This window comes from Lepisosteus oculatus, chromosome 27 (genome assembly GCF_040954835.1).
Source record: "Lepisosteus oculatus isolate fLepOcu1 chromosome 27, fLepOcu1.hap2, whole genome shotgun sequence".
Lineage (NCBI taxonomy): Eukaryota > Metazoa > Chordata > Actinopteri > Semionotiformes > Lepisosteidae > Lepisosteus > Lepisosteus oculatus.
In genome coordinates, this window is record NC_090722.1 from 7,271,278 (window position 1) to 7,288,032 (window position 16,755).

A 16,755-nucleotide genomic window follows, 5' to 3' on the forward strand; every position below is an offset into this window, starting at 1 on the left:
CCCAATACCGCACAGTCTAGGCAAGCTGACACCGTGCAGCGTGAACACCCTGACGCCCCGACACCGTGCAGCGTGAACACCCTGACACCCCGACACCGTGCAGCGTGAACACCCTGACGCCCCGACATCGTGCAGCGTGAACACCCTGACGCCCCGACACCGTGCAGCGTGAACACCCTGACGCCCCGACACCGTGCAGCGTGAACACCCCGACACCGTGCAGCGTGAACACCCCGACGCCACACAGTTGGAAACCCTCACACCCCCACACCACACAGTGTGGACTCCCCGTTACCCCGCCATCCCGCGGTGCGGTACCTGAGGAGGGCGCTCTGTGTGCGGCAGGAACTTCGTGCTGAAGCACCGCGTGTTCCTGGTGCGGAGCTGGGAGCGCGTGCGCGAGAAGCAGGAGATGCTGAAGCAGGCCAGCGAGCGCGAGAGGGACAGCGGCCTGTCTGTGTACACCCGCTGGGGCAGCGTCATCCGCGACGACGGCAACATCAAGTCAGGTCAGCAGCGCGGGGCCCGAGGGCGGTGGGGGGAGGAGAGGGGCCCCAGGGCGAGGAGGGGGGAGGAGAGGGGCCCCAGGGCGAGGAGGAGAGAGGAGAGGGGCCCCAGGGTGAGGAGGAGAGAGGAGAGGGGCCCCAGGGTGAGGAGGAGAGAGGAGAGGGGCCCCAGGGTGAGGGGGAGAGAGGAGAGGAGAGGGGCCCCAGGGTGAGGGGGAGAGAGGAGAGGAGAGGGGCCCCAGGGTGAGGAGGAGAGAGGAGAGGGGCCCCAGGGTGAGGGGGAGAGAGGAGAGGGGCCCCAGGGTGAGGGGGAGAGAGGAGAGGAGAGGGGACCCAGGGCGAGGGGGAGAGAGGAGAGGGCCCCAGGGCGAGGAGGGGGGAGGAGAGGGGCCCCAGGGCGAGGAGGAGAGAGGGGAGGGGCCCCAGGGCGAGGAGGAGAGAGGAGAGGGGCCCCAGAGTGAGGAGGAGAGAGGAGAGGAGAGGGGCCCCAGGGCGAGGAGGAGAGAGGAGGGGGGCCCCAGGGCGAGGAGGAGAGAGAAGAGAGGCCCCAGGGCGAGGGGGAGAGAGGAGAGGGGCCCCAGGGCGAGGAGGAGAGAGGAGAGGGGCCCCAGAGCGATGGGGAGCAGGGAGGGAAGGAGGCAGGAGCCCCAGAGCCCCGAGGGGGAGGCATTGTGTGGACAATCCGTGTGTCCACACAGACGTGTTCCTGACGCAGTTCTCAGCGCTGCAGACCTCTCGCTCCGTGCGCACGCGGCGCCTGGCGGCGGCCGAGGAGAACACGGAGGTGACCAGGACCGCCCGGCTGGCCCACATCTTCAAGGAGATCTGCGACATGATCATCAGCTACAAAGGTCAGTATGGGTCAGCGTCGGTCAGCAGTGGTCAACAGCGGTCAGTGTAAGTCAGCAGTGGTCAGCAGCAATTGGTGTCAGTCAGCACTGGTCAGTGGCGGTCAGTGTTGGACAGTGGTCAGCGGTGTTCAGTGTCATTCGGCGTCAGTAAGTGTCGATCAGTGTCGAACAGCGGCAGTCGGTGTTGATCGGTGCTGGTCAGTATTGGTCAGTGTTGTCCAGTAAGGCCAGCTGTCCTGTCCTCTCCTCAGACTCGGACAGCCAGCCCCTCGCCGCGCCTCTGCTCAGCCTGCCCTCCCGGAAGCGGTGAGTGCAGCAGGGTGTGTGTGGGGGTGTGGGGGTGTGTGGGGGTGTGTGGGGGTGTGTGTGGGGGTGTGTGTGTGTGGGGGTGTGTGGGGGTGTGTGGGGGTGTGGGGGTGTGTGCGGGTGTGTGGGGGGGTGTGGGGGGGGTGTGGGGGTGTGGGGGTGTGTGGGGGGGTGTGGGGGTGTGTGCGGGTGTGTGGGGGTGTGCGGGTGTGGGGGGGTGTGTGGGGGTGTGTGGGGGTGTGCGGGTGTGGGGGGGTGTGTGGGGGTGTGTGGGGGTGTGTGGGGGTGTGTGGGTGTGGGTGTGTGGGGGTGTGTGCGGGTGTGTGGGGGGGTGTGGGGGTGTGTGGGGGTGTGTGGGTGTGGGTGTGTGGGGGGGTGTGGGGGTGTGTGGGGGTGTGTGGGGGTGTGGGGGTGTGTGGGGGTGTGGGGGGGTGTGGGGGTGTGTGGGGGTGTGTGGGGGTGTGGGGGTGTGTGCGGGTGTGTGGGGGTGTGGGGGGGTGTGTGGGGGTGTGTGGGTGGGGGTGTGTGGGGGGGTGTGGGGGTGTGTGGGGGTGTGTGGGGGTGTGTGGGGGTGTGGGGGTGTGTGGGGGTGTGTGGGGGTGTGCGGGTGTGTGGGGGGGTGTGGGGGGGTGTGTGGGTGTGGGTGTGTGGGGGGGTGTGGGGGTGTGTGGGGGTGTGTGGGGGTGTGGGGGTGTGTGGGGGTGTGTGGGGGTGTGCGGGTGTGTGGGGGTGTGGGGGTGTGTGGGGGGGTGTGGGGGTGTGTGTGGGGGTGTGTGGGGGTGTGTGGGGGTGTGTGGGGGTGTGGGGGGGTGTGTGGGGGTGTGTGGGGGGTGTGGGGGTGTGTGGGGGTGTGCGGGTGTGTGGGGGTGTGTGTGGGGGTGTGGGGGGGTGTGGGGGGGTGTGTGGGGGTGTGCGGGTGTGTGTAGGGTTTGTTGGACAGAACTTTGCTCTGTAGCAGTGCATCTGTGTTGTGTGTGTGTGTGCTGTTGTGCAGCAATGAGTCGGTGTATTTTGTGCCCAACAGGAACACAGAGTACTATGAGAAGGTGTCTGACCCACTGGACCTCAGCACTATAGAAAAGCAGATCCTGACTGGTCACTATAAGACAGTGGAGACATTCGACACCGACATGCTCAAAGTCTTCCGCAACGCAGAGGTCAGCAGAGGTCGCTCTCTCAGTGCAGTGTTAATGTACTGGAGTGTCCATTCAGTCAGGGTGTCTGTATGAACCCCTCTCTCTCAGTGCAGTGTTAATGTACTGGAGTGTCCAGTCAGTCAGTGTGTCTGTATGAACCCCTATCTCTCAGTGCAGTGTTCATGTACTGGAGTGTCCAGTCAGTCAGTGTGTCTGTATGAACCCCTCTCTCCCCTCTGTACAGAAGTATTATGGCAGGAAGTCCTCAGTGGGTCGTGATGTGTGCCGTCTGCGGAAGGCCTACTATGGGGCGCGGCATGAGGCAGCTGTCCAGATCGACGAGATTGTGGGAGAAACGGGCAGCGAAGCTGACAGCAGCGACTCGCTTGACCGTGATGCTCCCTCCGGTCACCATGACAACCACGATGACATCATCCGCTGCATCTGTGGAATGTACAAGGATGAGGGGCTGATGATCCAGTGCGAGAAATGCATGGTGAGAAGAGAGGGAGGGGGGCAGAACAAGAGGGAGGGGGGGAGAGGTCAGTGTGTCTGTATGAACCCCTCTCTCTCAGTGCAGTGTTAATGTACTGGAGTGTCCAGTCAGTCAGTGTGTCTGTATGAACCCCTCTCTCTCAGTGCAGTGTTAATGTACTGGAGTGTCCAGTCAGTGTGTGTGTATGAACCCCTCTCTCTCAGTGCAGTGTTAATGTACTGGAGTGTCCAGTCAGTCAGTGTGTCTGTATGAACCCCTCTCTCTCAGTGCAGTGTTAATGTACTGGAGTGTCCAGTCAGTCAGTGTGTCTGTATGAACCCCTCTCTCTCAGTGCAGTGTTAATGTACTGGAGTGTCCCGTCAGTCAGTGTGTCTGTATGAACCCCTCTCTCTCAGTGCAGTGTTAATGTACTGGAGTGTCCAGTCAGTGTGTCTGTATGAACCCCTCTCTCTCAGTGCAGTGTTAATGTACTGGAGTGTCCAGTCAGTCAGTGTGTCTGTATGAACCCCTCTCTCTCAGTGCAGTGTTAATGTACTGGAGTGTCCAGTCAGTGTGTCTGTATGAACCCCTCTCTCTCAGTGCAGTGTTAATGTACTGGAGTGTCCAGTCAGTGTGTCTGTATGAACCCCTCTCTGTCAGTGCAGTGTTAATGTACTGGAGTGTCCAGTCAGTCAGTGTGTCTGTATGAACCCCTCTCTCTCAGTGCAGTGTTAATGTACTGGAGTGCCCAGTCAGTGTGTCTGTATGAACCCCTCTCTCTCAGTGCAGTGTTAATGTACTGGAGTGTCCAGTCAGTCAGTGTGTCTGTATGAACCCCTCTCTCTCAGTGCAGTGTTAATGTACTGGAGTGTCCAGTCAGTGTGTCTGTATGAACCCCTCTCTCTCAGTGCAGTGTTAATGTACTGGAGTGTCCAGTCAGTCAGTGTGTCTGTATGAACCCCTCTCTCTCAGTGCAGTGTTAATGTACTGGAGTGTCCAGTCAGTCAGTGTGTCTGTATTAACCCCTCTCTCTCTCCAGGTATGGCAGCACTGCGACTGCATGAGGGTCAATGCTGATGTGGAGCATTACCTGTGTGAACAGTGTGACCCCAGACCTGTGGACAGGGTAAACCCCTTCATCTCTCTCAGACTCTCTCTCACGATCTCGGATATGAGGCTGTATTAATGGATGAAAGAAGAGTTTAGGGAATATTATAACCCTACAGTCCAGAGATCAATGGTCCAGTCTTGGCTGGGTCACACTGTAACCCTACAGTCCAGAGATCACTGGTCCAGTCTGGGCCGGGTCACACTGTAGCCCTACAGTCCAGACATCACTGGTCCAGTCTGGGCCGGGTCATACTGTAACCCTACAGTCCAGAGGTCACCGGTCCAGTCTGGGCCGGGTAATACTGTAACCCTACAGTCCAGAGATCACTGGTCCAGTCAGGGTCCAATAATCATTGTGCCTGAGAATGCCCAGTGGGATGGTGCACTATTGGCCATGTCTCTGTATGGGAGTGGCCTTGAGCTGGTTTAGGATCTTCTCTGTTTACTGCACAACATCGCCCCCTTGTGACTTCCCAGCTGTGTTTTCCCAGGAGCTCTTAATAGGAAGCACAGCAGGCTCGTGTTTTACGCGAAATCTTTTTACACTTAATTTGTGGATAAGCAGTCAATAATGGAAAAATAAAAGAACGTGGGAAATTTGACAAATTCAAACGTGGGGCGGCATGCCCCCGAGGTCGGCTGTGGGAGCTCTCTCCTGACCCTGCAGCGGGCCGGTGCTCTTCATCAGCGTCACTCTCGCTGTGGCTCACAAACCGAAACAAGTGTGATGGTGAAAGAGGCAAGCACAGAGGTCAAGGGCACGTCGCAAGCAGTGCCTGATCTGGAGCTGGAAATCGAGATTTTGAGCACGTTTAGTGGTGGGATAACGGTCTGGCAAGTATATAAGTAAACAGGCGCCGTCCTTCGGATGAGACGTAAAACTGAGGTCCTGACTCTCTGTGGTCATTAAAAATCCCAGGGCGTTTCTCGAAAAGAGTAGGGGTGTAACCCCGGTGTCCTGGCCAAATTTCCCATCGGCCTTTATCAATCATGGCCTCCTAATAATCCCCATCTGTGAATTGGCTTCATTACTCTGCTCTCCTCCCCACTGATAGCTGATGTGTGGGGAGCGTTCTGGCGCACTATGGCTGCCGTCGCATCATCCAGGTGGGGGCTACACATTGGTGGTGGTGGAGGGGAGTCCCCATTACCTGTAAAGTGCTTTGAGTGGAGTGTCCAGAATAGCGCTTTATAAGTGTAAGCAATTCTTATTAATTATAATATTAAGACCAGAATGATTCTTTGATTCGTGCAGTTAGAGACAGAGGAGACTGTTTGTAAGAGCTGTGCATCTCCTGTGTTCCCTGTATTGGATTATTATTAAATTGTATTTGTATGCTGTAAACTACTATATCTGCTCTATGACTACGATCGTAATCCGTTGCATACATACACTTCCAATTGATTTGGCTTGTTTAAGAGGGGGGATAGGAGGGTCTCGGGGGGGGGGGGGGGTGTTCTGGTTGTATACGTGCTGCTGCACGAAGGAAAGAGAGAGGCGGACCTGGCCAGTCTCGAACCCGAGCTGCAGTCCGCGTGGAGCTCCGGTGTGTCCGCTGACCGGGGCTTGCTGTGTGTTCGTGTGTTGCAGGAGGTGCCCATGCTGCCCCAGCCCAGCTATGCCCAGTCCGGCTCTGTGTACTACATCTGCCTGCTGAGGGACGACCTGCTGCTGCACCAGGGTAGGACACCTGTCTGAGATTACAGCTTTCCTCTCTCGCCTGCCCACTCTTCCTGACAGTGTCCTGGGGTCTGTAGTGACCAGTCGTCAGGACACCAGGGTCCACACCCCACTCTTCCTGACAGTGTCCTGGGGTCTGTAGTGACCAGTCGTCAGGACACCAGGGTCCACACCCCACTCTTCCTGACAGTGTCCTGGGGTCTGTAGTGACCAGTCGTCAGGACACCAGTATTAACACTCCTACTCTTCCTGACAGTGTCCTGGGGTCAGTAGTGACCAGTCGTCAGGACACCAGTATTAACACTCCTACTCTTCCTGACAGTGTCCTGGGATCTGGGATCAGTAGTCAGAAAGTCAGTGCTTTGTAAAGCATAGTGTCCTCAGTTGGTGTACTGAGGCATTGGATTAGAAATGCTGATCCAGAGGAAAGAGCACCACCTGCTGGTCAATGGGCACTACAGCCTGCCTTTACCGAGTCTCCCACCTGTCTCTCACGCCTTTTTATCAATTTTTCAGTTTCATCAATTAAAGTGTACCGTTGCGTGAATTGAAAGAACTCCAGTCCTTAGACACTCTCTGACTTGGTTAATGGCATGCAGCGTTCCAGTGGTCAGCACTGGTGCCCCGCAGCTCCGGGGACCTGGGTTCCATCCCTGGGGTGCTGTCCGTGCGGAGTTTGTCTGTTCTCCCCGTGTTTGCATGGGTTTGCTCCAGGAGCTCCTGTCTCCTCCCACAGTACTGGTAGGTGTATTGGCTTCTGGGATAATGGGCCTTGGTGTGTCTGTGTCTTGTGTCTGTCTGCCCTGTGCTGGACTGGTGTCCCGTCCAGGGTGTATCCTGCCTTGCTCCCGTTGCCTGCTGGGATAGACTCCGGCTCCCCCGAGACCCTGTACGGGATAGAGCCGCTGCGCTGGGCTCGGTGAGTGACCTGTCCCCTCTCTGCCCGGCCCAGGTGACTGCGTGTACCTGATGCGGGACAGCCGGCGCACGCCGGACGGCCAGCCGGTCCGCCAGTCCTACCGCCTCCTGTCTCACATCAACCGGGACAAGCTGGACATCTTCCGCATCGAGAAGCTGTGGAAGAACGAGAAGTGAGCGAGGGGGGTGTGGGGGGGGCGCGGGGGGCCAGCGGGACGCCAGGGGGACGCCGTCTCGAACCCTGAGCGCTCCCTCTCTCTCTGTCTGTCCAGGGGCGAGCGCTTTGCCTTCGGGCACCACTACTTCCGGCCCCACGAGACGCACCACTCGCCCTCTCGGCGCTTCTACCACAACGAGCTGTTCCGCGTGCCGCTGTACGAGATCATCCCCCTGGAGGCCGTGGTGGGCACCTGCTGCGTGCTGGACCTCTACACCTACTGCAAAGGTAATACCGCACTGGGCACAGGTGATACCGCACTGGGCACAGGTGATACCGCACTGGGCACAGCTGATACCGCACTGGGCACAGGTGATACCGCACTGGGCACAGGTGATACGGGCAGAGTCCCCGCCTGTCTGAACAAGAATTTGTATCCCTGACCGTCTGACTGCCTGTCTGTCTGTCTGTGTGTCTATGTGCATGACTGATTGCCTGTGTGCCTGTCTGTCTGTGTGTCTATGTGCATGACTGTCTGACAGTGTGTCTGTCTGTCTGTGTGTCTATGTGCATGACTGTCTGACAGTGTGTCTGTCTGTCTGTGTGTCTATGTGCATGACTGTCTGACTGCCTGTCTGCCTGTCTGTCTGTGTGTCTATGTGCATGACCGTCTGACAGTGTGTGTCTGTCTGTGTCTATGTGCATGACTGTCTGACTGCCTGTCTGCCTGTCTATCTGTTTGTCTATGTGCATGACCGTCTGACAGTGTGTGTCTGTCTGTGTCTATGTGCATGACTGTCTGACTGCCTGTCTGTCTGTGTGTCTATGTGCATGACTGTCTGACTGCCTGTCTGTCTGTGTCTATGTGCATGACTGTCTGACTGCCTGTCTGTCTGTGTGTCTATGTGCATGACTGTCTGACAGTGTGTGTCTGTCTGTGTCTATGTGCATGACTGTCTGACTGCCTGTCTGTCTGTGTCTATGTGCATGCCTGTCTGACAGTGTGTGTCTGTCTGTGTCTATGTGCATGCCTGTCTGACAGTGTGTGTCTGTCTGTGTCTATGTGCATGACTGTCTTGACAGTGTGTCTGTCTGTCTGTGTGTCTATGTGCATGACCGTCTGACAGTGTGTGTCTGTCTGTGTCTATGTGCATGACTGTCTGACAGTGTGTCTGTCTGTCTCTGTGTCTATGTGCAGGCCTGTCTGACAGTGTGTCTGTCTGTCTCTGTGTCTATGTGCAGGCCTGTCTGACAGTGTGTGTCTGTCTGTGTCTATGTGCATGCCTGTCTGACAGTGTGTGTCTGTCTGTGTCTATGTGCATGCCTGTCTGACAGTGTGTGTCTGTCTGTGTCTATGTGCATGACTGTCTGACAGTGTGTCTGTCTGTCTGTGTGTCTATGTGCAGGCCTGTCTGACAGTGTGTGTCTGTCTGTGTCTATGTGCATGCCTGTCTGACCAGGAGTTTGTGTCCCTGTCCGTCTGTCTGACGGTGTCCCTGTGTGCCTGTCTGTCTGTGTGTCTATGTGCATGACTGTCTGACAGTGTGTCTGTCTGTCTGTGTGTCTATGTGCATGACTGTCTGACAGTGTGTCTGTCTGTCTGTGTGTCTATGTGCATGACTGTCTGACTGCCTGTCTGCCTGTCTGTCTGTGTGTCTATGTGCATGACCGTCTGACAGTGTGTGTCTGTCTGTGTCTATGTGCATGACTGTCTGACTGCCTGTCTGCCTGTCTATCTGTTTGTCTATGTGCATGACCGTCTGACAGTGTGTGTCTGTCTGTGTCTATGTGCATGACTGTCTGACTGCCTGTCTGTCTGTGTGTCTATGTGCATGACTGTCTGACTGCCTGTCTGTCTGTGTCTATGTGCATGACTGTCTGACTGCCTGTCTGTCTGTGTGTCTATGTGCATGACTGTCTGACAGTGTGTGTCTGTCTGTGTCTATGTGCATGACTGTCTGACTGCCTGTCTGTCTGTGTCTATGTGCATGCCTGTCTGACAGTGTGTGTCTGTCTGTGTCTATGTGCATGCCTGTCTGACAGTGTGTGTCTGTCTGTGTCTATGTGCATGACTGTCTTGACAGTGTGTCTGTCTGTCTGTGTGTCTATGTGCATGACCGTCTGACAGTGTGTGTCTGTCTGTGTCTATGTGCATGACTGTCTGACAGTGTGTCTGTCTGTCTCTGTGTCTATGTGCAGGCCTGTCTGACAGTGTGTCTGTCTGTCTCTGTGTCTATGTGCAGGCCTGTCTGACAGTGTGTGTCTGTCTGTGTCTATGTGCATGCCTGTCTGACAGTGTGTGTCTGTCTGTGTCTATGTGCATGCCTGTCTGACAGTGTGTGTCTGTCTGTGTCTATGTGCATGACTGTCTGACAGTGTGTCTGTCTGTCTGTGTGTCTATGTGCAGGCCTGTCTGACAGTGTGTGTCTGTCTGTGTCTATGTGCATGCCTGTCTGACCAGGAGTTTGTGTCCCTGTCCGTCTGTCTGACGGTGTCCCTGTGTGCCTGTCTGTCTGTGTGTCTATGTGCATGACTGTCTGACAGTGTGTCTGTCTGTCTGTGTGTCTATGTGCATGACTGTCTGACAGTGTGTCTGTCTGTCTGTGTGTCTATGTGCATGACTGTCTGACTGCCTGTCTGCCTGTCTGTCTGTGTGTCTATGTGCATGACCGTCTGACAGTGTGTGTCTGTCTGTGTCTATGTGCATGACTGTCTGACTGCCTGTCTGCCTGTCTATCTGTTTGTCTATGTGCATGACCGTCTGACAGTGTGTGTCTGTCTGTGTCTATGTGCATGACTGTCTGACTGCCTGTCTGTCTGTGTGTCTATGTGCATGACTGTCTGACTGCCTGTCTGTCTGTGTCTATGTGCATGACTGTCTGACTGCCTGTCTGTCTGTGTGTCTATGTGCATGACTGTCTGACAGTGTGTGTCTGTCTGTGTCTATGTGCATGACTGTCTGACTGCCTGTCTGTCTGTGTCTATGTGCATGCCTGTCTGACAGTGTGTGTCTGTCTGTGTCTATGTGCATGCCTGTCTGACAGTGTGTGTCTGTCTGTGTCTATGTGCATGACTGTCTTGACAGTGTGTCTGTCTGTCTGTGTGTCTATGTGCATGACCGTCTGACAGTGTGTGTCTGTCTGTGTCTATGTGCATGACTGTCTGACAGTGTGTCTGTCTGTCTCTGTGTCTATGTGCAGGCCTGTCTGACAGTGTGTCTGTCTGTCTCTGTGTCTATGTGCAGGCCTGTCTGACAGTGTGTGTCTGTCTGTGTCTATGTGCATGCCTGTCTGACAGTGTGTGTCTGTCTGTGTCTATGTGCATGCCTGTCTGACAGTGTGTGTCTGTCTGTGTCTATGTGCATGACTGTCTGACAGTGTGTCTGTCTGTCTGTGTGTCTATGTGCAGGCCTGTCTGACAGTGTGTGTCTGTCTGTGTCTATGTGCATGCCTGTCTGACCAGGAGTTTGTGTCCCTGTCCGTCTGTCTGACGGTGTCCCTGTGTGCGCAGGCCGGCCGAAGGGGGTGAAGGAGCAGGATGTTTATATCTGCGACTATCGGCTGGACAAGTCGGCCCACCTCTTCTACAAGATCCACCGGAACCGCTACCCGGTCTGCACCAAGCCCTACGCCTTCAACCACTTCCCCAAGCGCCTGACGCCCAAGAGGGACTTCTCGGTGAGCGGCGGGGCCACAGGGGTGCAGGGGTCTCACAAGCACGTGCATGTGGGGTGTGACTGCGGCCGGTCAGTTCCTGAAGGAGCTGTGGTAGCGGTCAGTGCTGTCCTCACTCACTGTCTCTCTGTCCACAGCCACACTACGTCCCGGACAACTACAAGAGGAACGGAGGCAGGTTAGTCTCCTGTCTTATTCAATCCTCTCTCTCTCAGTGCAGTGTTAATGTACTGGAGTGTCCAGTCAGTCAGTGTGTCTGTATGAACCCCTCTCTCTCAGTGCAGTGTTAATGTACTGGAGTGTCCAGTCAGTCAGTGTGTCTGTATGAACCCCTCTCTCTCAGTGCAGTGTTAATGTACTGGAGTGTCCAGTCAGTCAGTGTGTCTGTATGAACCCCTCTCTCTCAGTGCAGTGTTAATGTAATGGAGTGTCCCGTCAGTGTGTCTGTATGAACCCCTCTCTCTCAGTGCAGTGTTAATGTACTGGAGTGTCCAGTCAGTGTGTCTGTATGAACCCCTCTCTCTCAGTGCAGTGTTAATGTACTGGAGTGTCCAGTCAGTGTGTCTGTATGAACCCCTCTCTCTCAGTGCAGTGTTAATGTACTGGAGTGTCCAGTCAGTGTCTGTATTAACCCTTTCCTCTCCCTGTCTGGCAGGTCGTCCTGGAAGAGTGAGCGTCCCAAGCTGAGCTGTAAGGACTCCCTGGGGGGCTGTGAAGAGGACACCTCCCCAGGCACGGAGGAAGTGTGTGAGGCCGGGCCGCGGGCAGAGGGCGAGGAGGGCGAGGCCGAGGCTGACCCTGCCCCCACTGAGCCCCCCCCACCTCCCATCTCAGAGCTGCAGGGGCAGCGGGGGGGTGAGGAGGAAGAGGAGCTCCCCCCCCCAGAGCTGATGGAGATGGAGCGACGGGAGGCACAGAGGGAGAGACTGAACAAGATCCTGCTGACACTCCTGCACAGAGTACCCTGCAAGAGTGGTGAGACAGGGGAGAGGGGGAGAGGAGGAGGAGGAGGAGTGAAGGAGTTGGGAGGAGAGAGGAGGAGAGGGAGGGAGGAGCGAAGGAGAGGTGGAGGGGAGGGAGGAGTAGTGGAGGAGTTGGGGGGAGAGAGGAAGAAGGAGGAGGAGTGAAGGAGTTGGGGGGAGAGAGGAGGAAAGTGAGGGAGGAGCGAAGGAGAGGTGGAGGGGAGGGAGGAGTGAAGGAGATGGGGGGAGAGGAGCGGAGGAGAGGGAGGGAGAGAGGAGAGGAGGAGGAGGGGAGGAGAGGGAGGCAGAGAGGAGGAGCAGGGAGATGGCGACTCTCAGTGTATCAGACTTGCGTGGCGGCCGTGAGCACTGATCCAGGGTGCTCCTCTCTCCCCCGCCAGTGATCGACGTGACCTATCTCCTGGAGGAGGGCTCGGGTCGGAAGTTGCGCCGGAGGACGCTGGGATTGGGCGACTGCGGTGGCAGGAAGTGATGTCACCTGCGAACCTGGCGAGCCTCCAGCTCCCCCCGGAGAGGGAGAGCAGGGCGCCGAGAGAGGAGAGCGAGCGAGGGGAGAAGCTGCCCCTCCCTGGGGCCGCCCCGGGGAGCTCGGCCAGGAGACACGGAGCGATGGGATCGGAAAGCACGCCGGACGAGGGGTCAGAGAGTGGGCGGGGCCTCTAGCGCGGTGGACACTTGCATCCCCAGACACAGGGGGAGTGGACACATCCCAGACAAGGGGCCGCAGACAGCGAGCGAACGGCAGGACGGCAGTTCGGTCTCGATTATTGCCCCCTCGACCCCTCCCTGAGGCCAGCAGGAACTGCACTGACCTCGCAAACAGCTGGACCGGGCAGGACATCACTGCACCGAGACAGTGAAGGCTCCCAGTGCGCAGCAGTCTGAACCACTCCAGGCTTCACTACCAGCTGAAGGGCTCTTGATCAGAAGCAAGGCCGGCCTCTTTCTTACCTTATTTTGAATCAATTTGCATAGACAGATGTTTAAAATGAAACTAAAATTAGTATGTAGTCGTATTTATTGCTCCATCTGCTTCATCCGTACAGGTTTCCTAGGAGTCCTGCAGCTGTAGTGGCCTGTTAGCTGGGAAGACTGCTGTATGTGGTGTAGAGAGACGGGCACACTGCTCATTCTCGTTTTCTTGTTCATCCTTGTATTGTACATTACCAGTGTCCTTTATTCCTGTCCTCTGAACTGGTTGAGCTTCAGCCTCTGTATAATATCCCAGTCTGTCAGTTACTTGTGTGTTTGAGACTCTATGGCTAAAGGGAGTGAGAGAACAACAGTTGGACTGTTCTGTCAGAGAGAGACAGTCAGACTGTGCGATCAGAGAGAGAGGGACAGTCAGACTGTGCGATCAGAGAGAGAGGGACAGTCAGACTGTGCGATCAGAGAGAGAGGGACAGTCAGACTGTGCGGTCAGAGAGAGAGGGACAGTCAGACTGTGCGGTCAGAGAGAGAGGGACAGTCAGACTGTGCGGTCAGAGAGAGAGGGACAGTCAGACTGTGCGGTCAGAGAGAGAGGGACAGTCAGACTGTGCGGTCAGAGAGAAAGAGACAGTCGGACTGTTCTGTCGGAGAGAGAGGGACAGTCGGACTGTGAGGTCAGAGAGAGAGGGACAGTCGGACTGTACTATACTTTTATTGCTGTAACTTTACCCCTCTGACTAAGTAAATAAGAGTAAAATGAGTTACAGGGGACAGTGTGTGTGTCTGCTCTCGTCCCACTGTGTGTGACGTGTGTGAGTGAGAGTGCTGGCCACACAATGTGTGGATGGAAGAGATAACGACTTTCACTGCCTGTCTCCTTTTGGGTTCCAAATTTCCTTGTTCCGCTTCTGGCTTGCAGACAGGAAGTGATTAAAAACCATCAGTCATTCTTGTGTCTGTCCCTTTCTCTCTCCAATCTCCTCTCTCTTCCCTTTCTCCACTCTGTCCCAGACAGCTGCCTGTCTGTGTGTTACTGTGACACCGAGAGCTGGTCTGTCTGGCGTCAATATGAGAAACTAATGGGATGTCAGTCAGTGTGTAAGTGGTTCAGTCAAGCAGAGAGACAGTGTGTCTGTAGTTCAGCCAGGCAGAGTCACAGTGTCTCTTTGAGTCAGAGAGTCAGGCAGCATGTCAGTGTCTCGGTCAGAGAGTCAGGCAGCATGTCAGTGTCTCGGTCAGAGAGTCAGGCAGCGCATCGGTGTCTTGGTCAGAGAGTCAGGCAGCGCATCGGTGTCTTGGTCAGAGAGTCAGGCAGCATGTCAGTGTCTCGGTCAGAGAGTCAGGCAGCGCATCGGTGTCTTGGTCAGAGAGTCAGGCAGCATGTCAGTGTTTCGGTCAGAAAGTCAGGCAGCGCGTCAGTGTCTCGGTCAGAGAGTCGGGCAGCGCGTCAGTGTCTCGGTCAGAGAGTCAGGCAGCGCGTCAGTGTCTCGGTCAGAGAGTCGGGCAGCGCGTCAGTGTCTCGGTCAGAGAGTCGGGCAGCGCGTCAGTGTCTCGGTCAGAGAGTCGGGCAGCGCGTCAGTGTCTCGGTCAGAGAGTCGGGCAGCGCGTCAGTGTCTCGGTCAGAGAGTCAGGCAGCGCGTCAGTGTTCCGTCAGAGAGTCAGGCAGCGCGTCAGTGTCTCGGTCAGAGAGTCGGGCAGCGCGTCAGTGTCTCGGTCAGAGAGCCGGGCAGCGCGTCAGTGTCTCCGTCTTTCAGTCCACGGGAGAAGCCCGGAGCAATGGGAGGGAGGGATTCCGCTGAGGAATTTCCAAGGCCTGAGCCAGGATCGGAACTGTACCCACCGAAAATAAAGGGCTGTGTGTAACATTTGTATTTTAAAAGCAAAACAAGCAAACAAAAAAATATGATTATGATTATTATTATTATTATTATTATTATTATTATTATGATTATTATTATTTTCTGAGAGGGGTGGGTGGGGGGTGGGTTCTGTTTTGTAAAGTCTCAGTAACTGTGCAGAATGTTGTTTTAATTATTGTAAGAGATTAACGAGAACAGACGAGAGGAAGCGACTCGGTCCTGATCTTGTAATTTCGTGCCAAGCTGTATATACTGGGATATAATCTCACAGCGTGCTGTGGAAGCAATACCTTGATTACCAATCCTTTCTTTTGTACAGGACCTGAGCCGTCCTCCGCCTATTAGACTATTGTTATTCTTCATATTAATATTACTCTTTTTGCTGTTGTTATTCTTGCCGTTCTGTTGCTCGTTGTGGCTCGGGGCGTGAGGGGCCGGGCGGGGCTCGGGAGATGGACAGTGCGACTGCCCGGGCTCCGCCCCGGCGGCGCCGCCAGCACTCTCTCGGCCCGGCGCCAGGGATCGGAACCGACGCCGGCGGAGGAGCGGAGCGAGGGCCAGCGGGCGCTTGGGACACGCCTCTGTTTCGGCCCGGCCTCCCCCCTCTCTAAACCCCCCTCCCCCCGCCCCCCTCCCACCAGGGCCTCTTGCGAAAGGCTGGGCAAGGGGCGGGGGGGAGGAGTCCTGCTGAGGACTAATTGGTTAACGAGGAGCTGTTGAGCCTTAATTAGTTAACGAGGAAATACCACGTGACGGTACACACTACGCTGGTCTGTCCGCTGTGTCGGTTTCAAGTGGACGCCGGGCAGAAGGACCGCGCGGCACGCACCGCGAGGGCGGGCCGGGCCGCGGGCTGCTGGGACCCCACCTGGCCTTCGTCTCGTTTTTCGGGAACCTTTCTTTGACGTTTTTTAGACAATCAAGCAGCGCTGGAGAGCGCCCTGCTCCTCTCGCTCTCCCTGACGCTGTCGTTGTTGTTTTTCTGGTGACGGCGAGTCGAGGACACGCCGGTCTTTTAGTTGGTCTTTGTTTTTTGTATCGAAGAAGCACTACAGCACTGCAGAGAGATGACGAGGAGGATTAAACCCTTCTGATGGTTCTTCTGTCCCGAGCCCGCATGGGCGCAACCCGGCCGGCTGGCGCTGGAGAAATGCTGCTAACTACATGGTCCTGTTTTGGGTTGCTCTGTTCTGGAAGAGGCCCGTGTCCTCGGCGCTGGCTCTTCCTCCTCTTCCTCGGTCGCCGTTTTCCTTTTCTGATCTTTGTAAATGATGTACGCCGGATTTTAACAACCTTGGATGTAATTGCTTATAAAACGGAAAAAAACCGCCTGCGTCTCCATGAAACAGTGTAGCAAAATAAACCAGAGACTTGTTTTTTCAAGGAATCCGAGCACGTCCCGTGTCTGCATCTTTATGTCTCTGTCGGCATCTGCGTCCGTATCCGTCTGCATCTCTTATCTTTGTCTGCATCTGTATCTGCATCTGCCCGTGTATGTGTCCGCACCTGCAGCTGTCTGTGTGTAACTGTCTGCATCTCCAGCTGTATCTGGCTTCATCTGCGTCTGCTCTCTGTATCTGTATCTCTCTGTGTGCCTGTGTCTGCGTCTGTGTATCTGTGCAGCTGCCTCTGTGCGTCTGCGTCTGTGCATCTGTGTCTGCGTCTGCGCATGTGTGTATCTGTGCGTCTGAGTATCTGTGTCTGCGTCTGTGCATCTGCATCTGTGTGCATCTGCATCTGTGTGTCTGCGTCTGTGCAGCTGCACCTGTGTGCCTGTGTCTGCATCTGTGTATCTGTGCAGCTGCTCCTGTGCATCTGCATCTGTGCGTCTGCATCTGTGTATCTGTGCAGCTGCATCTGTGTGTCTGCATATCTGCGTCTGTGCGTCTGCGTCTGTGCATCTGTGTCTGCGTCTGCGCATGTGTGTTTCTGTGCATCTGTGTATCTGTGTCTGCGTCTGTGCGTATGGTTCTGTGCCTGTGCGTCTGCGTCTGCGTCTGTGCACTCCTCTGTTCTGTTGCCCTGTGTGATGCTCCTGCAATGGCAGGGGGCTGGGGGCGGGTGTGCATCTGTGCATGGGGACCTGGGAGCATGTTTGTCAACACTGGGGGAAAAAATTGTTTCATTCTCTTGACTCTGGTGTGTCTCATGGCTGGGTTGTTCAGCTGG

General features: G+C 55.9%; 1 protein-coding gene across 1 annotated transcript in view; it reads left to right on the top strand.

Annotated features, from left to right (window-relative positions):
- Positions 1-15,973, top strand: part of ash1l (ash1 (absent, small, or homeotic)-like (Drosophila)) — a 31,891-nt gene extending 15,918 nt beyond the window's left edge. Inside the window, exons 15-27 of the mRNA XM_069185526.1 lie at positions 346-509; positions 1,205-1,357; positions 1,609-1,663; positions 2,688-2,820; positions 3,044-3,295; positions 4,314-4,400; positions 5,976-6,066; positions 7,018-7,156; positions 7,256-7,428; positions 10,651-10,817; positions 10,952-10,992; positions 11,470-11,789; positions 12,178-15,973. Of these exons, the coding sequence (XP_069041627.1) occupies positions 346-509; positions 1,205-1,357; positions 1,609-1,663; positions 2,688-2,820; positions 3,044-3,295; positions 4,314-4,400; positions 5,976-6,066; positions 7,018-7,156; positions 7,256-7,428; positions 10,651-10,817; positions 10,952-10,992; positions 11,470-11,789; positions 12,178-12,269 (1,867 nt within the window). The 3' untranslated portion in view covers positions 12,270-15,973. The remainder of the gene's footprint in view (positions 1-345; positions 510-1,204; positions 1,358-1,608; positions 1,664-2,687; positions 2,821-3,043; positions 3,296-4,313; positions 4,401-5,975; positions 6,067-7,017; positions 7,157-7,255; positions 7,429-10,650; positions 10,818-10,951; positions 10,993-11,469; positions 11,790-12,177) is intronic.
- The last annotated feature ends 782 nt before the right edge of the window (positions 15,974-16,755 follow it).